Here is a 24,037-nt window from a genome sequence, read left to right on the forward strand (position 1 = left end):
TTTTTGCTGTATCCAGTTTAGCTTGGAGTCTGAACCTGCATATTTTGGCTTCAGATGCCCACAGAAGTTTGCACTGGTGCAGGTAATGTAGCATGGGAAGGTAGGACGTACTCCACTTACTGGAAGAGTGTACTGTGGCCCTCTCTCCCCATAATTGCATAATACTATCAGTCCATGTTGTGAGGAGGTAGTACTTTGCAGTCCTAAGGATGCCAATAGTAGCATAATTAACCTTGGACAGCATAGTAGTGACTACCAGAAATAAGCCAAGAAAATCCATCCATACTGTTAGCTGCTGTTTCACTATTTTCCAGTATTTATGAGAGAGAAAATAGTTGCAGCCCCATGATGGCACTAAGAAACTTGAAATATAATAAAGCTTGCCATAGTTTTAGAAATGGATTTTGGTCTTCAATAGAGAGTTTCGTAATCCTTCCCATTCAGCCCAGTTTTCCCTTTAATGCAAGCAAGGGGGAGGGGATTTTGAAAATATATTGTTATTTTCTCCCACCACTGTGAAGTGGAAAAGCATTTGAGAGGAAACAGTTTGAGAAGGAAAATGGCCAAAAGAGAGGATGAAAACAAAACATAAAAACAGGATACTTACATCCCTCTCTTGTGTGAAGTCTTACTTTGACATTGAGAAGAGAATTGGCATAGAATATTTGCACACTCCTTGTTGCCAAAACAATATCTCTGTAAATTTCTTTGTTTCTTTCACTTCCATGGTTTCCAAGCTCACTATTCACTTTTAAAAAATGAAAATGAATGACACAGAAAACATAGATCATTGTTTATCACTAATGAATAATGTTCTGGTTTTTGAAGCTAAATGTTTTTTACAGTGACTAAAACCTTTTAAATACTTTCTGATAATTGCTCTGATATATTATGAATTTGAAATACTGGAGTTTCCCTGAAACTTTCCACTTCTTCTTAGAATTATGTTGAACTAGTTCTGAATATTCTGAAATCTGATAATGTGCCACCATTAATTATTACAAGGGCTGTTAGCCTCATCACAACAGTGTTATCTTTACAGCACTTTTCGTTGGTGTAACCATACTGCTAAATGTCCTTTCTAGTGTTCATGCTATTGCAGACTGTTGGCTGTTGTGAATGAGTCAGAAATATTAATGCAACAAGCGTTTTAAAAATCCAGTGTTAAAATGGTGGTATTCTGCCCAGAATTTTAGTGTTTTACTTCTGTGAAACTTAAATGATATTAACAATGGTACCTTATGTTATGCAATCTGTAAGATAAGCGTGTACAGTTAGTATTGCAATGAAGGAATACAGAGTTTGAAGTAGAATGTAGATGTGAGCCATCTTGGGTCCCTTTCATATGGCTTAAATGGTATTGCCATTCAATTAGTATTTAATATAAGTTGACACTAAGTTATATTAATTGTGTGTTTTGCATAATCATGCCAAAACACAGTAATATGTGTATATAGTGACGTACAAAAAAGAATAAATCTATATATTGTGCATTTCATTTGTGAATGGGAGAAGCCATCTTTAGTAAGGTACTGACTCTGGAAAACAGGAAAAAATAGATGTATATCTGAATGTGCATTGTATTGTACAGTTTGCATTTTATTGTTTGTGGTGGCATATAATAACTGTGTTTTTGTTTTTGTTTTTTAAAAAGGTATCTGTTATGTACAGTTGAAATAAATTTTGCATTTACTAGCCTATGCCTTTAATATTAAAGTTATTATACCATAAAGAGGGACACATCTTTTTATAATTTCATTTCTTTAAAAAAATCATTGTAGTCAAAGTAAAAATCAAATCCTTTGATTAAGATGTTTAAATTAAGAGCCTGAACTGACTTAATGTAGCTTGCTTGTATGCTCTTGGGAATTATTTCACAAAGATACTACTTTTTGTTAGGCTGTAACATAGCCCCTAAACCCTGAAAATATTTTCATGATCAGTTTTTTGTGGTTTTTTTTTTTGGGGGGGGGGGTTCTATTTAAGCAATATGGCTCTCTTATTACTATAGTTGATTTTCACCAGCTATGTTCGGATATCATGTCAATCTGTTCTTTAGAATTAGGAGAACCACCGATCTCCCTTGGTTGTGGCTGCAAAGAGGAGATTATCATGTGTATGTTTAGATTATTTGCTGTTTAGCATGCCATCTGAACCCCTAATTGCTCAGTTAAAACAAGCCAACTTCAAAAACTGATCTGAAGTTGGCTTCTTTTCCATTGAAAATAGTAAAAAGCAACCACAGTTTGTACAGGCTTGGATGACAGTTCATCTAAAACGGAATTCAACTACTCCTTTTCTATAATGTCAGAGGAGGAAGACAGAGCATGTGAGGCAGGGAAAGGTTGGCTGAGCTGAACTTGTTTTATTATGCCAAATAATGGCTTAGTGCTGTGTTCAAACCATCATAGTGTGTGCAGCTACTTCCACTTAAACTTAACTGGGAAGTGGATATGCATCCACATCCTCAGCTGTGCATGCAGTTCACATTTGCTATTATAGTTCAATTTAAGAAGGTAGTGCTTACTCTTTACATCTGATAGGGATCTTGATTAAGCAGCAAGGAGAAAATAGATCAGATCTTAAAGGTGGAAGACATTTTAACAGCTTTTTGGACTTATATTTAAATATATATATGGATTTAGAGCACTTTTATGCAGACTGAAACAATAGTATAAACGGAAGAAGCAGATCCATATGCCACCGCATGGTATCCCAGGTGAGTAAGGGACCTTTGCATATATGTTGGTGATCTGGAGCACATTTTTGTGAACTACCTCATGATATGTAGTAATTTCAACCCAGTAGGTGCATTTTTAAACTAATCACTGTCTATAATGCTGTTGTTCTTATATGTTGTCTGAACTACGTAAGATCTGGGAATAAGATCCTGGTATGCAAATATTTCTTATTTCTATGTTGACAGCCCATTTGAACTAATCATGATTTTTTTTAAAACTGAACAAACCTACCAGTTTAGGGATTTATGGGCAGGTCTGTTTCTGAAGTAAGTACTCCTTTGTCATTCTTCATTATAGTCGAGAAGCTGAAAACATCATATCCATTTCACTGAAGACTTACATGTTAGATTTGTTAAAACATTAGCAGTCTTTATTTTAACTCTGTAATATTACTTTTCAAGAAGATAGCTGAGTTAGTCTGTTTCAGCCTAAGAAGGGACCTAGAGGTAGCTTTGAGACTAATATATTTCTGCACAAACTTTTATGCACTCCAGTCCACCTCATCAGATACATCTAGAGTCCACAAAAACTTATACTGAAGTCTCAAAGGTGCTACTTGATCCTTCTGTGATAGTGTCATGTTTCTATGAAGTTTCAGTGCTATTAGGAGCAAATTATTATTGAACTAGACTTATTTTTCAGTAACTATACTTTGAGTCTTACCTAAGAAATTTTCATTTTGCTAGAAGTATGAAAAATTTATTGAAACTGTTCATCCTTGCATTTCATTCTTAGTAATAAAGAATTTTGGCTTAAAATAATTTGATGCATCTGTTAGCTTCAAAAGTCTCCCATATATTTCCACATGCAAATGTTGAAAGTTTAAAACTTTAGATTAGTTAATTTTGATTTAAGATGAAATTGGGGAAAGGCCAGTAGAAATTAAATGTTAAGAAAAGTCTTACATAAATAAACTAAATTGAAAGAAAGAAAAAATAGACAAGTTTTATATAGATGTATATAGCAACACAAACTTTAATGTAACTGTAAAGGTAAAGTAAGTCCCTTGACATGATTGTCTAGGGAAATATAATTTTTTTTATTATTACTATTATAGTTGTAACCAACTGTAGGGGAAATGCTCATCTCCATTTCTTAGCCAAGAGCCAGCGTTATCCAAAGACGAATCTGGTGGTCATGTGGTCAGCATGACTGCACCAAGCGCTGTTACCGTCCCACTGAAGTGGTACCTATTTATCTACTTGCATTTGCATGCTTTCTAACTGCTAGGTTGGCAGAACCTGGGACTAGTGACAAAAGCTCACCTCATTGTGCAGCACTTGGGCCTCAAACTGCCCACCTTCTGATCTTCCGATCATCAGAACTGGCATCTTAATCACTAAAACACTGCAGTTGGTAATTCCTGATAAAAGCTTGGTAATTCCTGATAAAAGCTTAATAATGAGTGGTCACCTGCAACAGGGGTCCATTTTCAGTCTGCAGATACCCATGGTGGAATGAACCACCCCATTTTTGCTCTCCAGAATACTATACCAAGTTTTTTAAAGAAAAAAACAAAACAAAACAAAAACACAACAACCCCCCCCCCCCAAAAAAAAACAAAACAATCCACTTAGTTTTTTTTAATAAAATAAAATCTGAGGGGGAGCTAAGATCATACCAGCATGGCAGGGGATCTAGATATGAGATGCCCTTTATTCTTAGAAATAGAGCTTCCTTCCTTCCTTCCTTCCTTCCTTCCTTCCTTCCTTCCTTCCTTTCAAAGCATTTATTTACTGCCTGTCAGCCCACTGGGATTATTGAGGCAATGTGAACCAGATAAAATATTAAATAGATAAAAAATGTTTTAACACTGATTAGAAGAACTTAAAACGGTGTCACCTCTGTTTTAAAGGCCAAAGACTGAAATGCCTCTCAGGTACGGCGAAGCCAAGCCAGGCCTGGCTAATGCTTGACACCTAGAGTACACCTGATAGTGTGCATCATAGTGCCAAAATGCTCCTTTCCCAGATAGCTAATTTGAGAGAGTGCCATGTTGACACATGAGGGGTAAAGTGGTGAATGTCAAGAATAGTGCTAGAATGGGTATTATTATTATTAGAATGGGTAAACTTGCCAATTCTCCCAGCCAGCAGAGGAAGAATTGCTTCACCCAGAGGTTTTTTAAATATATATTTTAAAGTTAGTGCTCACACCCAGAGATGGAAGAGTGAGATGAAAAACAGGCTGCTTGACACAGTGGTGTAAGTGTTGGGATATGACTCTGGAGATCAGGGTTCAATTTCCTGCTGGACCATGAAACTTGCTGGGTGACCTTGGGCAGATTCTCTGTCTCTGGGAAAGCAATGGCAAAGCTCGGAAGAAATCTTGCCAAGAAAACTCCATGATAGGGGGCCATAGGGTCACCATAAGTCTTAAGACACACAACAACAGCAACAACTGTATTGAATTCAAACTTGGCTATATGAGGAATCCTCAGCCTGTTTAATTGGGAACTTCTGGAACACCTCTGCCTCTGTAAATGCACAAATAAAATAGCACTTTAAGACTGGATGGAGATCCTGTTGCTCTTTAGCTGAGATTAAACTCCAGCATGGCTAGTGGTCTATTGATGGGAGTTATCGTCCATCAGGATCTTGAGAGAATGTGACCTGTGTGAAAACCAACATTGAAGAAACTAAAAAAGTATTTATTTATTTATTTATTTATTTATTTATTTATTTATTTATTTTGTTGGGAGGGAAGTACTTAAATCACCATCACCGCTCCCTCTCAAATTAACTGGGATTTGCCATCTTGGTGTCTGACCTGAACTGCTAGCAGTAAAGTCTTCATCCAGTTCTGGGGGGAAAAAGGCTTCATATTATAAATTACATACTGTGCCATAGTCCCTAAAAACAGTAATACATCTCTGAAGAATGCCAGCAATTGATGGAATGAAATAAGCCTTAATGCAAAGGAAAGTAAGTCTTCACTTCTGTTTGGACTCTCTTTTTGTTTCTGTTTGTTTGGTTGATGAATCATTACAGTAGAAAGAAAGCTGCTAGAGAATGTATCCTGATCTCCCGCACTCAGTATGTGTGACCATAAGTGGTTGAAGTACTGGAATCCATACACCAAGGGAAAGTGTAATCAATAGCAATAGCATGTAATATTTCTATACCTCTCATCAGTGAACTCAGCAGTCTCTAAGTGGTTTGACAATCTGTAAGCCAATTGCCCCCAGCAAGCTGGGTACTCAACTTACAGACCTACGAAAGGATGGAAGGCTGAGTGAACCTTGGAACCCCCTGGGATCGAACTCAGCCTTGTGGCTGCAGTACCAGCATTTTAACCACCATTCCACAAGTGCTCCTTCAAGGCAGGTCTTCGTTCCTGCATGGGAAATGGAAAGGAGTCCTTCAAGGAAGCTTTGACAAGGATTAAAAATAGAAAGAAAAGACATACCAAGTTCTTAAAGACCCTTGATAGCTACAACAATTTTAAAGGAATGCATAACTTTTTCTAGAAGCCACTCATAGGTTATATCACAGGTAACATCTTTTCCTCTTACATACTTATACATCCAGGCCAGTCACTCATATCAGACACCAAATTTGGGGTAGTTAATACCTGAGAGAACAGGATCAGAATTTGAAATGATTTTAACAGAGAGTTGAGTCAAAATTAACAGAATGAATTTGAACAGTAAGAAATGTCATGTACTGCACTTAGGCAGAAAAAGAAAAAGAAGAAAGGATCAGATGTAGGATGGATGACACCTGGCTTGAGAACAGTACATGCGAAAGAGATCTGGGAGTCTTAGTACACCACAAGTCGATCATAAGTCAACAGTATGTTGCAGTAGTTTTTTTTAAATGATGTTAGGCTGCATCAATAGCCATGTAGTGTCCTGGCTTGAAGGCAGTACATGTGGAAAAGATCTAGGGAGTATTAGCAGGCCATAGGCTGAATGTAAGTCGGTACTGTGATGCAGCAGCTAAGAAAGCCAACTGCAATTCAAGGCTGCATTAGATGCATTTCTAAATCTGCATCTAGATTGAGTGAAGTAATAGTACCAGTCTATTCTCCTTTGTTCAGATTTCACCTGGAATACTGTGTCCAGTTCTGGGCACCACAACTGAAGAGGGATATTAAGCTGGAGCATGTCCAGAGGAGGGTAACCAAAATGGTGAAAAGGTCTGGAAACTATACCCTATGAGGAGTGACTTAGGGAACTGGGTATGTTTAGCCTGGAAAAGAAGGTTAAGAGGGGACATGATAGCCCTGTTCAGATATTTGAAGGAATGTCATATTGATGGAGCAAGCTTGTTTTCTGCTGCTCCGGAGACTAGGACCCAGAACAGTAGATTCAAACTAAGGAAAGAGGTGCTATCTAAACATTAGGGAAAACTTTCTGACAGTAAGAGCTGTTCAGCAGTGGAATATGCTTCAGAGTATAATGGAGTCTCCTTTGGAGGTTTTTAAACCGAGTCTGGAGGCCATTTGTTGGGAGTGCTTTGATTGTGTATTCTTGCATGGCAGTAGGCCCTTGAGTTCTCTTCCAACTCTGTTATTCTACTATGCAATTATACCACTGTGATTCCACTTTAACTGCCATGATTTCATCTTGTATCCTCATATTTGCAGTTTAGTGCATGATATTTTGAATTCTCGCCCAGAGAGCTCTAGGGTCTAACCAAACTACATATCCCAAGATTCCATAAGACACCATGGCCATTAAAATGGGACAAAAATGTTATAATTGTGTAGTGTGAATGCCAGGCCAGCATAAAACAAAACTCATATGATTCTAGGGAGAAATATGTGGGTTGTACTTTCTCTATTCTACCAATTTTAGTTCCAAGGAAGTAATTGTTCAGTCCATTAGATGGTGTGGCACAAGCAGGGGAATGAGTTACAAGCCTTTAAAATCCTTCTTGCAGATGTTCTCCTGCACATAAAAAGGGGGACATTCTACTCATTTTCAGTGTCCATTTTGTTCTCTGTGTTCTTGTATGTGTATGAGATCCACAATGTTATGTGTTGCATATTTGTATGTAGGGCTGTGATGTGTTGAGGTTAGGGTGGCAGTAGTTATTCCCTTCTGCTGGGTATCTATTTAAATAATGAAATATTTCACTGTTATTAAGAACTGTAAAAACCCAACATGGAGTAAAACTAACATGGAGTAAAGTTGAGCACTTGTAAGTCTACTAAATGCTGTTGTAGTCAGGGGAGAAAAGGCTCCTGAGCTCTAATTAATTGCATGTCAACTAATCAGTCTGGTGTAGCAGCATAGGGGATTCTAGGAGATTTTTGTAGGGTAATATATTTTAATATTCAGGTCTTCAATGCCTTAAAGTCCTTCCTGAAATACGTATGTGGATTTATTTATTTATTTTTCAGTAGTACAAGCTAGCATCAGTTTGTTCTATTTGCATACTCATACCAAATCTGACTATTTGTACAACCTGATAAATCTTTTTTTTTAATTTCCACAATTACTAAAAGTGCTAGTCAAAGGATTTGATTTGGTTCTCTGCAGTTGCGTAGGCCATTTCTGTCATGTCTGAGAAGTGAGTCTCATTTGCATACTGGTTGAGTCTCCCTTGTCTGAAATGCTTGGGACCAGAAATGTTTTGGATTTCAGATTTTTTTGGATTTTGGAATATCTATATTCCAGTAATCAGATACCTTGGAGATTAGACCCAAGTCTTAACAGAAAATTCATTTATGTTTCATATACACCTTATACACATAGTCAGAAAATAATTATATAGAATATTTTAACTTTGTGCATGAAACAAAGTTTGTGTACATTGAGCCATCAGAAAGCAAAGGCGTTGCTATCTCAGCCACCCATGAACAAAATTTTGTTTTTTCGAGTATTTCAGATTTCAGAATTCCAGATAAGGGAGATTCAACCTGTGCATAGGTCGGTATGTCAAGAATATGGGTTGCTTCCAAGCAGAGTTCAGCATGTGGTTAAGCATTTAGCTCCCTGCTTTATTTTGCTGCATATTATACTACGCATATCAGCTTAACTAGTATCACGATATAAATAAGCTTTTGTGGAAAGTTTCCACCACTGTCCACCATACTGTGGAGAACTCTTAAATGACTTACTGGTATCATCACATTGTGGAAAATCTCCTTCAATCTATGTGGAGGACACTTTTGATATATCCTTCAGGAGCCATCATCCATTACAGTATTGCATCCTTCTTATACCAGCACCATATAGTTAATCTTGGTATCTGGCATAGCCACAGAATAAACAGGATAGAGATCCACTCAGTATGAAAATAAATACCAGTTTATTAATAAAGCATGATCAGTTGCAGTTAACCAATATCAATGCAATTTAGTGAACTATCCTGGAGGATAGTTAAGAGGTTATAGTTTCATTCTGTAATTTATCGGCCAGTCCCCTTCTCCAGCTCCTCTCTAGTTAGAGCACAGGTAACACACTGACACTGGATAGTTGGTATGTACTTGGAATTAAATTATAGTTCTTTGGATCTTCAAAGCCCCCTGTACTTCTCCCCCAAAGTCTTACGTTTGGTCCAGAAACCACTTCTTTAGACCTTTGCCAATAATTCACAGGGTTAGGCTTTTCTTAAAGACTGCTGTATGAGTTATCTTCCTCTGTAGCCTTTTTTTGCTTAGACTTGAGTATTTTCAACTCAGTCTTTGTGCTACCCTCCTGCTTTTTCATCCACTTGACAGTCTTCTGCTGAATTTTCTGTCTTCCATCAACTCTCAAATCTTTTCTCTGGCTCAGCCTTTTGAAGTCATTCTTCTCCCTTGCCAGATCAACAGTTAATAACATTCAATAGACCCAGTTTTCCACCATCTCTCATTTTGCTAAACTTTCTTTGTCAGTCACTTTTCACTGAACGTTTTAAAACTCATATGTCACATTTGCTCAAATTGGATTTCCTCTGTCATCATAAATACACCTGAAGCCTATTTTCAAGGCATAATTTTACTGGTAGCTAAAGTATGTAATTGTAATATACGCACATATATTATATTTTTTGCAGAACCAAACCTGGAGTAAAAGGCAGTCCATTTTCACTTTCTAGGTGTCTCTTATACAACAAACAGAATTAAACACTAACTTACATACTTCTTAAATACAAGAGGGTGTTGAAAAATTCTCAGCCCGACCAAGAAGGGAATGACCTAGAGCCATGAAACTTACACACTATGCTACATATTCACTCTGAAGTTCAACACATTTGGCACATCATTTCTCAAGTTTCTATAACCCTTCCAAAAATATTTTTGATGTCTGGTCACTGAAATAGTGTTCTGCTGCTTCTTTCACCTCTCAGTCATTCAGAACTTTTCCTTCCTTTCAAACTCTTTAAGGTTTAGAAACAGGAAATAATCAGCTGGATGTAGCTAGATCTGGTGATCAGGTTGGATAGTATATGCACTCAAATCTTCAAAACATCCATAATCTTGCCAGCCCTGTGAGCAGCTCTGTTGTCCTCATATTTCTCTTAGAACAGGGGCTGCTCCTTTACACAAAGCAGAAAAAACATAAAGCAGCTTGATACAGCTAGCCTTATGGGATATTTTTACCCTGTCCAACAATTTCTGAATAGATTTACTGTGGTATTTAAGCAAAGTTCTTTCTTTTCTTGCCACCACTTCAGTGCTTCCTTTTAGAGAAGATTACAAGTTTTGTTTATTCTTCCCTGAGCAGATATGGTCTCTGTCACATAGTGCAGGACTGGGAAGCCTGTGGTCCTCCAGATTGTGATGGGCTATTACTGGCACCATCCTTACCCACTATCTTGTCTCACGTGATAGGAATTGGAGTCCAGAAACATGTGGGGAGTCACAAGTGCCCTGACCCTGTGATAAAAGATTGCCAAATATTTTCTTGGAGATTGAAGTTAGAAGCCTTTTCTGAGACTCTAAACTGATGTGTGTGAATTTGGCCTGCTTCTCAGCTTCCAGCAGAGGTTGATGATTGAAGATTTCTGGTGTGGGTGATTTTGCTTTTCTGCATTTCACTTCCATCCCATCTCCAGAAGTTTCACCCTTTTTAATTATGTGGTCCTTGTGGTGGAGTGTGTTGTTATATTATTTTGATTGAGACTCCCTAATGTGGGGGATAATAATCTTTGTGATCATTTGAATAATGTTTGAAATATCTCCTGTGATTTTATTTTGATGTATTGCCAGAGAAAATGCTTTAAATGGAATCTACCTGTCAGTGTTCCAAAGTTTAGTTTTAGACGTACAAATAAGATATTTAATAACTTCAATTCCTTTTTACTGACTTTTATCCCTGTGTGCATACAAGGTTCCCATCTAAAAGTCAGAAATCCTTATTTGTTTTCACATTTCTCAGTTATAATAAAGCCAACTAGTGATATTGGAATGCCAGTTTGGATGTGAATAAAATTAATATGACAGCCCTGTGTTTGTGTCCTGTGTTCTATACATCTTGAAGTACTGAAGATAATTGCTATTACTACAAACTGGATTTCTTAAATTTGATATTGTGGTCAATTTTTACACATTTTAAAAGGCAATTAAGTGCCCCTGGAAAACAGTCAGAATCAGTTTTGTATGAACCAGGAATCTTTCCACTGGAAGCAAAGAGGTCATGCCCCCCCCCCTAAATAAAAATGCTGCACCCTAATGAGATTTTCCTTCAGTCCCCAAATTTCTAGCATTGCAGTAATGTGAAACTTCATTTGACCATTTAGAAATGCTTTTAGGTATCCAAAGAAAAGAATCAGGCAAAGTGAACCAAGGGAATGCCAAACACAGCCAGTAGAAAGGTTTGAGATATGAACAATGGTCAATTATCTAATTGTACAGAGTGTTAGAAATTTGGGAGATAAAACAAAATTTCATTCAAGAATGCCTGTTTGGGGGTCATTGGGGCTGTGCAGACCACCCATTTTAGAGCCAGATTGGGGCTGCAGCGATCTGGTTTCCTTTTTGCACCCTGGAAAGGGTGCTGTAGCTGCTGCTTTACGATGTTCCTTTAGCACTGCGTCATCTAAACACAGCGCCAGAGGAGTGCCATGATGCTGTGTGCTGTGTGGCTGCTATGCCCAGACCGCCCCCAGGGTGGCTTTAATGGCTGATCTGCACAGGCCCATTGCCCTCATTTTCCCCATCCATAGCTATACCCCCTAATATAATAAACCCATTTACTTGGCTAGTTCTGCAAAAGATACTCAATTTCACCATTTTCATGGATTAATAAACTGTTGTGATGTGCAGCCATTCCTTTCACATTGCTCTAAAGGTTTAATGTTGTTGTACAGTCTGAGAGGTTTGTGATTGAAGTTCTGCCCACCAAAAATAGGCGACTTCTCCATTGAATATGCCAGGGATGAGGTGTTCTGGGACCTATGACCTTCTCCCAGGCTCTCTCTCTCCCTCAGAAAGGACTGTCTAGTATTTACAGTTCTTTTTAAAAGCAACCTAAAAGGTTTATGTTAACCTACTTACGGAAAATGAATATGTACATATATCTAATGTGCTGTGCTGATCTAAAACACAGAACCACCTCAAAGTTAAAGCACAGAGCCACAAAATAGTGTAGTAATATTCTGTATAAACTTGATTTCAAAAATAGAATCATAGAGTTGGAAGATACCTCAAGGCTCATGATTGTAGATTATTCAGTTTTTGGAGAGTGGTTTCAGAGTTCTGGAAAAAAATACAGTATGTACACATACTAGTGTAATGAGAAATTTTTCCAAAATAAAGGGAAATGGACAAGCCTGCTTAATGTATATGTTTACACAGTCTAATTTTCAATAGCACAGAATTTGGATAAAACCTCAGTTGCTTTAGCCCAAATAACATGCAATCCTATTCATAGCCAACTCCATTATTATATATATTATGTAGTACAGTACATGAAATATTAGTTGCCTCAAGGTTTCTCTTCACCACTATTAATTGCCTCAGGAATTTAAAATGAAATCTCAAGCCTCAAGCCTTTAACCTATTTGTACCTCACCTGCTTAGCATATAGAACAGAGAACAGATTTGGAAATGAATGTAAATTTCAGTTAAATTGGAAAGTTCATTATTTTTGATAGTTGACATGCCTATCACAATAAATCAGATGCTATTGGAAACCATGATGTGGAAATGATCTCCCCCCCCCCCCCCCCAGTTAAACTGAAAACTAGGTTTTCATGGCATTACAGTGAAGTTGCAAACATTACTAGAGTACCTATTGAAAAAGGCCAAATGTGCTTTTAAAAACTTTTGCAAGGAGCATATACTGATTCATTTGGAAAGTGCACATTGTATAGTACTTATGAAGGATGTATCTGAAAAATCAACAGATGGAAAGTGTTTGCAGCACCAGTTTACGTTGTTATATCAGGATAAGCTCACTACACCTTAAATTCTAAAATATGCACTGCATACACGGATTTTTCCTGAAGGTTCACTCTTTTTGTTGAATAAAGAAAAGCTGTGCAGTACAGATTGTTTCACTGTAGACCTTGCAGGGAGTAGATGGCAATGGTGCAATCTCATTGTATGGTTGTGAAAATGGACCCAATGTATGCTGCTCTGTGCTCTCTGCAAGATGACTATGATAAAAATATGAAAGTTTGAATGGAAATATGAGTGCCCCTCAGTTGGAAGCCTACAGAGTGGAAAAAACAGCCCCTTATTAAAGATATGAAAAAATGGCAATGTGAGATGACTCCTTCATGATATTCATTTTTCATGACTCCTTCATGCCCTTATGGTAGGGATAATTCACTGCAATGCGATATTATTATCATTTTTTGCATAATTAAATCAAGCCAGACTGACTGTCCTGGAAAGGAAAAACAGTGCAGGAAGCTCACTGGATTGCCCCATAATGTAGGATAACATATAGTCTGTCAGTATGTTTGTGGCAAAACATTTTATGCTGCCCTGAGATCTCTGGATAGAGGCTGGGAAATAAATGTTTTAATAAAATTGATGGCCATTCAAGTGTTGGCAGAGCCTAGAGCAAAAGTACAAAGTCTTCTAAACAAAGCACATGTGCCAATTATTGAATAAGGTTATCAGCAAACCATAGAGAAAGCTAAAATGCTTCCTTGCCACTTGGCCAAATATTTTGTCAATCTGGAAAAAGCATGACCACATAGCATGTAAACAACACAATATATTTTGTGAACATAATCAAACTTGCATAATGGATTACTGCAGAACAGGATATTTTGGCAGCTACTGCTCTGGATTTAAAAACTGTGCTGTAAAAATGTTGCAGACACATACAGGTTGCATATACACAGGCATCTTTTGTACTGAATGATAGGAAGAAATCCAGAGCTATTGTAGCCGGCTGAATTAGAAATGCGGCTAACAGATCCAGGTCATCGTTGGGTTTTATTTCTTTATTTATTTTTGACTGCACTTTTCAGCATCCCTTATAGTTATTTTTGCTGCTGGGTTTGCTGGGACTTGCAGTCCAGCAACATCTGGAGGATTGCATGAGTCGTACCCATGAAATAAACATTTCTGCATGCATTCTTTTACAAGCTGTTTTTGCATGCTGTGATCCAAAGAAATTGCTGATATTTTAAAGTTTCTTGTTTGGGTACAAGGAATCTTGTATCAGTGCTGGACTGAGTACTTGTAATTTGAATTCTACTCAGTATAGTGTGTCATATCCTCATTCGTGCAAATTATAAAGCAAGTGTATCATTTTACATGAATAATTCTGCTGATGTTAGTGTTCCTTATTGTGTATTGTATCACATTACATTTGCATCAACTCTTTCAAAATGTATGTGTTTGCAGGACTGTGAAAACACCAGATATATTCCTGTATGTTTTAGTAGTAGCAGCAGCTGATTGCATCAAGGTTCTCTGTATGTGGTTTAAGAATGTCTGTGATACTGTTTATTTGAGTGTGTGTGTGTTTGTGTTTAAATCCACATTGGGTGTTTTTCTAATCTGGTGCACTAGGTGATTGCAGAACATGGGAAATTTGATGTCCTTTGAAACTGGAGGGAAAGGTTTTGATAGATTCTATTCCACGACTCCTTTCCAGAAATGTAAATAGATCTTCTTTCAATATTGATTTCACTACTGGTGTTGCCTCCTTCATTGCCTCTTTGGGTCCAACACTGCGATAAAGGTGGAATACAAAGTAAACAAGCAAAAACCCAAATAAAAAAATAATTAGTTTTTGATTGGGGGGGGGGGTGCTTTGGTTTCCTACCCCATACATGGATGCTCTGGCTGGATGTACTCTATATGCAAAGGTGTTTTCACTGATTTTTTTTTAAAATCCATACTGGCAGCCACAACCTTGCTATCAGTATCTGGATCTCATCCCCCAAGTATCCCTTAATGTATGACAGATCAGCTCAAATAGATACTGGTAATCTGTTTAGGAGAGATGGAGAACTGAATTCAGGTTCCCCTTCTGTCTGGTTGGGTCACTGTTGGCGATATCTGTTCAGCAAAGACCCTTGCCCTCAACAGTATGTGTATGGCCGTCTTGGGGCTCTTGAAGATCTGTAGATGTGGGCTTGTGCATTTATGCCTCTAGTAAGGTGTAAACAAAATTTGATATTTAATAGTGTACTTGGAAGCGAATTGCAAATAACTGCTGTGGAGCTTAGCCGGGATCACAGCAGCAGGGAGGGAGAATTTAACTCTTCTCTGTCACAATTCTGTCAAAAATGATTGCTTTACAGCTACTTCTTTCACTGAAAGGAAATCTTCCATTGGTCTCCCCTTTCCACCTTTGAGAATCACAGTAATTATCAACTTTTCTTAGCTGTGGCTACTTGCATTTTTTTAGCACACTACTTAATTCTCATTTAGTTTGGCCTTTAACTTTAACATTTTTTGTTTTTGTTATTTACAGCCAGTATTTTATTATGCCCTTTTTGTTGCAAAATGTTATCTTGAGAATTTTGCTTCTGTTTCAGTATGATTACAAACATGTAGGTAAGCATGCTGAGATTTTACACATTTCTGTATACTGTGTGATATATATTTGCAGCAGAAGCTCACTGACCTCTAGGAAAGAAAACTTAAGTTCTGTTGGTCAATTGATGTGTTTATATTGATAGAAGAAACTTAAAAATGATGTGCTCATTGGCAGGTCACTACTATCTCTTACTACTTGGTGGTTTAGAGAAATTAAATTAGGAGCACCTTGGTCTGATTACTTAGCTTGTTGTAGATACCTCTTATCTCATGTACTTCAAAGGGTATAAATTAACTTTAATTCATACATTTTAAAATTGATTGGATGGTGGAATGAATTTGCAAGTCACTAGATTGCTATCCTTAGCCCTACTTAAATAAATTGTTGCAAGACCACCAGAGAAACCTTTCAGGCTCAGAATGAAATTGTCTATTTTAAAATAGTTGTTTTGGAGAGCAAAAGTATATGGCGCTGCCTCATTTTTCTTATATACCAAGCTTTTACATGCCTTCATTTCGATCCATTCCTTCACTACCATGCTTTCCTTTTCTGTGCATCTGCATGGTTTTTTTTTTTAAACTGAAATTCTGAATATCGGTTAATATCTTAATATTTAACCTGGAGGTAAGAGGTGCTGAAATCAGTGGTACTTCCCAGGTAAATGTAGCTGGGGGAGAGCTGAAGATTTCTTTCTGCATTTTTGGTAAAACCTGTAAAGAAAAAACAACAGTTTTTGATGAAGTTATTTCTACTTCAGACATAACCACTTTGCAAAGAATAGTTACATTTTTGTGGGTTTTTCGGGCTATGTGGCGATGTTCTAGAAGAATTTCTTCCTGACGTTTTGCCAGCCACAGATGCTGGCGAAACATCAGGAAGAAACCCTTCTAGAACATGGCCACATAGCCTGAAAAACCGACAAAAAACTATGGATGCCGGCCATGAAAGCCTTCGACTTCACAATGGTTACATTTCCTAGGGAATAAGTATTTTCAACTTATCTCGAAAGAGTGCTGGTGAAGACTTTTGGAAATAAGTAAGTCTTCTTTACTGCAAAGTAATGATACAAATATTTGAATAACTTAATTTTTCAAATAGCCTTTATTTCACTGCAATATTTAGGAGATATGTGGTTTACTGTGACTTAGATCCAGCATTTCATCCCATTGGTAGGACTTTCTGCTGGTCAGAGTTCTGCTCAGAGGTTTCTGCCAGTCCAGGCAAAGCCATGGCCAGGTTCTTTTTTCTGCTGGAACCTTTTCATATTATTCCAGAGACTTCCCAAACTCTTGGGTAGCAAACTATGGGAGAAGGGGAGGGGGAGATCATTTAATTAAAGTATCTTCGTCCTTGTTCTTACAGTGAAAATACTTCACTGGATCAGTTCTCCCCCCCCCCCCCGCAGAAAACAGATCTAACCAAAATCTACCGTAACCAGATCTAACATGGACGTAACAAAGGCCCCATACAGACAGGCCAAAATAAAGCTGCTTTGGGCCACTTTGGAGGTATGCTATTTAAATGATGCATGCATCCTAAGCATCCAGAAGCCATGCCAAAACCACGATCCAGTCCTTAGGACTGGAGCACAGCTTTGGTGCAGCTTCCGGACTCTTTGGACACATACATCATTTAAACAGCATACCTCCAAAGTGGCCTGAAGCAGCTTTATTTTGCCCTGTCTATATGTTTATTTTTAAAAGCAGTATTGCCATTCTATCTGGAGATAAACACAGAATCCATGTAGTGTTGCCTCATTCTTTGTTGCTGCTTTACAGTTTGTGATCTGAGTGCCTTTTTCTGGATAAGATGTATATATTGCTGCTTCTATCTAATTGTTTTGTATAATGCAAGAACCACTGCTCGTTTGTTTCAAGCTTTAAAATATTTTGTATTAATCTTTCTTGCCTCACTTTTACTTTTTTGAATTGTCAAGAAATTAAACAAGTTGGGCGGGGGGACACTTGTTTGTATCTTCTTTGTCCTGTATTCACAGCATAAAAGATCTGGGTTTGATCCTATTTTCAGAACAACTCCTCTGTAAGTGACTTAAGATTTTTGACTTTTTCTGTGCCATAGGTTGAGTTTTTACTAGTGACCCCTTTCCAAGTAAACATAACATTTACTAAGCTGCCATCTTACTACCACATTGTTAGCAGAATTGTACTGCACATCAACTGCGCCTATGTGAGAAAGTGGTTGTCTGTATGCACGTTGTATTAGCGTGCTTCATCTGTTGTGGCAGAAGTGTTTTCTTATTACATAGTAAACCCTTTGTATGAATTCCATGTTTCTTTTATGTTCCAAGAGAATTATAAAGAAAGTGTTTGTCTTTGACTGTAGCATCTCCAGTGAAAAATTAAAGGCGAGACGATCTCTAAAGTAGATTTGGCCTACCTGGTTCACATTAAATATGTTTGACTACAAGTCCCACCATCCCCAGCCCACATGTGGTCTGCACACTGTTGGAGAGGGGTGCTCTGTCTAAGACCCATAACCTATTCTTTGAATGTCAGGATTAGTACTTTAAGTGTGCTCAGCTGTAGAATGAAGCACATTAATACTGTCAACCTCCATAGCCACAATTTTTTTGTTCATGGATTCATCTATCCACAGCTTGAAAATATTTTTTTTTAATCCAAAACTATACCTTGCTTTTGCCATTTTATATAAGAGACACCACTTTACTATGCCACTGTATGTAATGGGACTTGAGTAACCATAGATTTTGGTATTCACAGGAAGTCCTGGAACCAAACCCCAGTAGATACCAAGGGCCCACTATAAATTGGTTTGTAATGATCAACCAATATCAGAGGCTGGGTACTTCATTTTGTCAGCTACATTTTCTAGAAATGGCTTTTTCATTGACTGACTTGTATTCTGAGATTGTAGCGAACCCAAATGCTGTTATCTGGAGGATTTTGTTAATATTTATAGAAGCTTCAGATTCTGCCAATGAAAGATCGGTGCATAACATCTTGATTGGTTTCAAAGAGACAGTTCTAACTAATTCAATTATGTGTTAATTTCTTGCCTGTTCTCACTGAAATACCCCTGTAAAGATCATTGGTGTACCCTTCTCCTTGCAAATAAAAAGCTAGTGAGTCTGAAGTCATGAGCTCCCATGGATTAGCTTTCCAATAACATAAAAGTAATAATAATAATAATAATAATAATAATAATAATAATAATAATATCCTGCAGTTAAAGACAAATGTACTCTTTTAAATGCCTTAATATATGGATATTTATCTTTTAATTCTATTATTATTTTGCATTAGGCTCCCGTAAAGAATCTGCTCCCCAAGTGCTGCTTCCAGAGGAGGAGAAAATTATTGTAGAAGAAACAAAAAGTAATGGTCAGACTGTGATAGAAGAAAAGTAAGATGATTTTTTAGCAAACAATGAATTTTGAACAGTCTGGGCTCTTGGAAACAGGATGTTTTGTGTGGTATTTTAGCTGTGTATAAACTTACTCCTTACCTACTCTGTGCTTTTGTATTTTGAAGAGATGAATATCCTACTGGAATTCATTGCTGAATGCCCTGTGATGTGCACGGTCTGACTGTACAGCCCATTTAGACCAATTTCAACCACCTTGGGTTTTCTAACTTTTCTTTTTGCATCTTTCTTTCTTCATCCTTGTACCTGCTGGGAATTGATCAGTTTTGTGGGTAAGGTGTTATTCTTGAGTGCTCTAGGATTTCTGCTCTTAATAATGTGTAGGATCTCTAGATGCTTTAGCGCTGATACTTTTATTGCTTCTGTAAATGTAAATGAAAAGAGCTATTTTATGTCAGAAACCCCTTTGGCTTAAACAGGATTCCTGGTCCATAGCAACCAGTAGCAAGTTATTTCTTTAACCAAACAAAAGCAATGTTGCTATCTTATTGCATAAGCATTATCACCCAAAAGTCTAAATTAAACATATAGAAGGGGAGACCAAAAGTATATTGCTGATAGGTTTGGATTGCAGGGATGGGTGGGGGTATGTCTTGGCTGTTTTGTAAATGTGATTTTTACAAAATTTATTTACATTTTGTGAAAGTATTTTGTCTTAATTTTCTGTTTTAGAAGTCTTGTTGACACAGTATATGCATTAAAGGATGAAGTACAGGAATTAAGACAGGTTGGTAAAATATACATAACATACTTCATCAACACATGGTAGCATGGGTACTAAGCAGTGGGTTACAAGTCACGTGTTGGTGAAAACATACCTTCTGTTGAGGGTTATGCTCACAAGGATGAACAAAAGAATCAGGACCCTTTTGCACTACACAATTATAGTGCTGTGATTCTACTTTAACTGCCATGGCTGCATCCTATGGATTCCTGGGATTTGTAGTTTGGAGAGGTGCTGGGGGACCTCTATGGCTGAGAATTCTAAATGTCCCTCCTTAAACTGCATATCCCAGGATTCCACAAGATGGAACTGTGTAATTCAAAGAGGAATCATATTGTTCTTCTTTGTGGTCTTTGCGACTCACACTTTTTTGGGGGGACTGCTGCAAAATTTCTGTCCCTAGAATCCATTCTATATCACACCAGCCTTGGAAATCCCCCCTTGTATCCTTAATTTATACCCAGCTTCTTCTCTGAGATTAGGATGCAAGTCATTTTACAAATTAAAACAGTTATAAGGTAATACAAACATATCAACCTTGAAACCTCTTAAGATTATAAAATACTTATTTTAAAAAATGCACAAGGATGAAAAATCCAAAATGGAAATGGCCCAAAGTCTACTTCCAGTAGTCGCTTTTGTTTTGTTTTTTTATTTTGTAGGAGGGGCTGAGGGGGTTTGTGAGATGTATTTTATGAGGAAAATATGCATAAGTGAAAAACTTCCCCTTTTTGGCAGGAGTGTGTGTGTGTGTGTGTGTGTGTCAGAAATACATGGACTGAGGGCCCACAGGAACTACCTTGGGAGTGCACTCGTTCATCCCTGGTCTAGAGAAAAACAAAAGCAGGAGGTGTGCTGCAGTGGTCTTCCTGGCTCCTTTAGATCAGTATGTTCAATGTCGGGGGGGGGGGGGGTAACCATCCTCACAACTTGACTTGGCTGCTTCTGCTATCATTGTTCTTAATGTGGGCCACCATGACTTTGCCACCATTCTCCTCTTGGTGCTATCTTTGATGGCATTTTGAAAAAAAATTCAGTGTTAGCTGTGTTGGCTGCACAGCAAAGTACAACAAAATCCACAAGCCTTTCTTGGGCCAAATCGAAAGCATGAAATACATTATGCAAACTTTCAAAACTTTATTGGCTGCTTCATCAGGCAGAGGTGTTAAAAAAATCATACAGGAGAAAATGATGATGACGTTAGAGTCTCAGGCCTACATTATGTGTAGGATGTTGTCAGTTTGGATGGCATTCAAGACTTCCATTGCAGGCAGAGGTTTCTCTCCTTATTGGCTGTGTTAAGACTAAAGACAAAAAGCAATAAAAGATAGGAACCAAAATTTCAGCTCTATTAGCAACAGAAAAGTAACTTACCTTGAGATCCAGCTGTCCCCATCCTGAGTGAAGCTACCTTCTCCTTAGGCAAAAAATATGGAATTTCTCAAGGATTCTCAGTACTTTTACATCTGGAAAAGCTATAAGTAAAACTCGCCCTCCGCCCATAAGGGCAGTATAGGTAGAACTTGCCCAATTGTAATCTCAAATTGTAGTGAAAGAGTGTTACCTTAGTTGGAGATAGAAAACCTCAAAGAGTTAAGTCCTTTGGTTCCCTCTTGTTTTGGATTTCTCTGTTGCAACTAAATTTGGTATCTTGAAATCCAGCAAAAATACATTCAGTAGTAGCCTTGTTGGCTGTTCAGCAAAATACCACAAAATACAAAATCCAGAAGCTGTGATACATTTCTTGGGCCAGCTTTTGGATTTTGGTAGTCAGTAATCGTGTACTTTGTCCTCCTATGTCCTTGAACAAAGTGATATTGTAAGACATGAATTCTGAGCTGCCATTTAAGATATACACCTATTTCGGTGTCAGTTTTTCTTTATCTTCTGTCTATATCAAATAATTAAGTTGCATAGCCTCTGCCTTTGCCCACCATGACAACTGTAAATGTGTGGGCCTTTGTTTGCTTTGATTCTTGCTAAGTGTTGCCATATTCATGCCAATGTTTTCTCTGGTGGTTGTATCCTAGACACTTCAAGGAAGATGTAGTCACAGTGGAAGAACTGGTGTAATCTAAAACTATATTGAAGAAATTTTATTTATTTGATTTTACATATATATCCCTCCTTTCTTCCAAATAGGGACTCAGAAATTGTTTTGCATAATACTGCTTTCATGATTCAGATTTACAAATTGAAATATATCCATTTGGATCTGTGAGTCTGGATCCATATTGGTATTGAATGGCTGGAAACTAAGAAAATAAAAATGACCATTTGGCTTCAGGACTGTTTGGTAACCTCTGAGAAATGCAGACTAAGTGTGCCTGAAGGGCAGTAGGAATCTGCTTGTAACATTTCCCTTCATAATGCTGCCTTTTTGCATCCTAGCAATATCATCTGACTTATCTCTACCCTATATTCATGCTATTTCATATATGGATTGTTTTCCAGAAGAAAACATGTACATCATTGTGACTCATGGCAAAAGTGTTCTATGTATGAAGGATTAGGGAAAATGTCAAATCATAAGTGTGACTAAAATAGTAGTGTAGAGAAGTTGTTATGTGGCATGATTTCAGTTGCTTCTTATTTTGACAAATATGTATCAAGTTTGTGCTTTGTGAATCAAGGGTGCAAACTAGAACAGTTTTTCAAATTCAGTGTGTGGCTATATCAAAGATATAGCAATGTTAGTCTGTAGAATCAGTATGTAGAGAGATTTTGCAGCACCTTTGACACTAACTGAAAGAAAGAAGTTGGCAGCATGAGCTTTCATAGACTTAAGTCTGTTTCCTGAGATGTATTTGGAAAGTCTACAAAAGCTCATGCTGCCAACTTCTTACTTTCAGTTAGTCTCAAAGGTGCTACAAAATCTCTCCAAAGTTGTTCATTATTTACATTTCTCAAAATTTTGCAGTGCAGTTCTCTAAACAAAAATATGTGTTCAGAATGTGTATATTAAGGGAGAAAGTATGCACATATTAGAGGTAAATGTACAAAAACTATGTAAGGGAAAACTGCTTGCAAAAAATTATCACACATTTTTGTACATACTGTTCTTAAGATACATGCAGGGTGCCCTTGCCTTACATGGGGGGAATCCGTTCTGGACCCCCCCCCCCACCCACCTAAGGCAAATCCTGTGTGTGCTCAAGCCCCATTCATTTGAATGGGGCGTGCTCCCATGGCATGTACCCCATTCACCTTATTAGGGCTCACCGTCCGCCTGACCTCGAGTTCATGCATGGTGAGCTTGTGTACGCTGCGGGCACGCTATATTGAGAACAGTATTCACAAAAATGTGTGGTCATTTTGTGTGTACTTTTTGTTTTAAAAAGTTCCTAAGTGATGAAGAAACAAGATGGAATGAATCCAGGATGGGAAAACTTGGAGAATCAGTAATTGACAGATTCATCTCTCCCTATTTTGTTGTAAATGAACATTGTTTAGAATTGTTGCGTGAGAAGTGTGAATGGGAAAATTAATTTTTGTCAATTATTTAAGATGGCCATTTGTTCTTGCTGATATAAATTACCTTGATTTAATTCAGTCCATGGATAACAGTGTGAAAGACATGAACCTTTTGCTGAGTGCACTGCCTTGAAAGTGCAAACTGGTTCCTGGTCCTCAGTTGACTGGTTCGAGATCATAACAGGATGAGATAGTTCACAGTCATGAACTGATGTTCAGGCTTGATGAGGAAAAAGCAGTATGTCAGACTGCCAACTTCAGCCATGCAGTTGTGCTTATAAGACAATTCTCAATAACCAATTTGTAGATATTTGTAGATAGTTGTAGTATTTAACACTACCATATTTTTTTCTGCCCTTCATCCAACCAACAGAGCGTATTTATATGCTATTATTCATGTATGGAGGCTCTTATAACCAGATACCTTTTCATCATACTCTTTGTGCATTGCACATAAGGTCTTGGGTCTTTGATACCTATCCTCCTGTTACAGTGTAAACACTTAAATGGTATAGTAGTTTTCTCCCATTTACTTACAGCTTCCACAGTTTACAGAATGATTAATGTAGTAGATGAAGGAGTTTACACTGTAAGGGCAGCAAGTAAGTGCTGAGGTTGCTTGGAGTTTGGACAGCGTGCTTTCAAATAGATCATGTGCTCCATTGTGTTAACAATCCACTTTTGCTGAAAGTACCAATAATACTACCCTCTCTACCCATAAGGGGAGCCACTTTCTTATGTTTCAGCATAGCATACAGAAACATAAGAAAATAGTTTCCCTTAAGTGCAGACTTTAGATTGACACTG

The 24,037-nt window shown here is 37.6% G+C and overlaps 1 protein-coding gene across 5 annotated transcripts in view; it reads left to right on the forward strand.

Moving 5' to 3' along the window:
* Positions 1 to 24,037, forward strand: part of LOC149319207 (rho guanine nucleotide exchange factor 7) — a 121,798-nt gene that overhangs the window by 91,375 nt on the left and 6,386 nt on the right. For 3 of the 5 annotated variants that reach the window (XM_089511276.1, XM_089511278.1, XM_089511279.1), the window contains 2 exons: positions 18,912 to 19,011; positions 19,705 to 19,759. The exons of 1 other annotated variant lie outside the window; for it this stretch is intronic. In XM_089511276.1, the coding sequence (XP_089367402.1) occupies positions 18,912 to 19,011; positions 19,705 to 19,759 (155 nt within the window). The remainder of the gene's footprint in view (positions 1 to 18,911; positions 19,012 to 19,704; positions 19,760 to 24,037) is intronic. One more of the 5 variants, XM_089511277.1, reaches the window with a different exon arrangement.

Source organism: Sceloporus occidentalis, unplaced genomic scaffold (assembly GCF_023333645.1).
Source record: "Sceloporus occidentalis isolate IW3139 unplaced genomic scaffold, rSceOcc1.0.p SCAF_2, whole genome shotgun sequence".
Taxonomy (NCBI): Eukaryota; Metazoa; Chordata; class Lepidosauria; order Squamata; family Phrynosomatidae; genus Sceloporus; species Sceloporus occidentalis.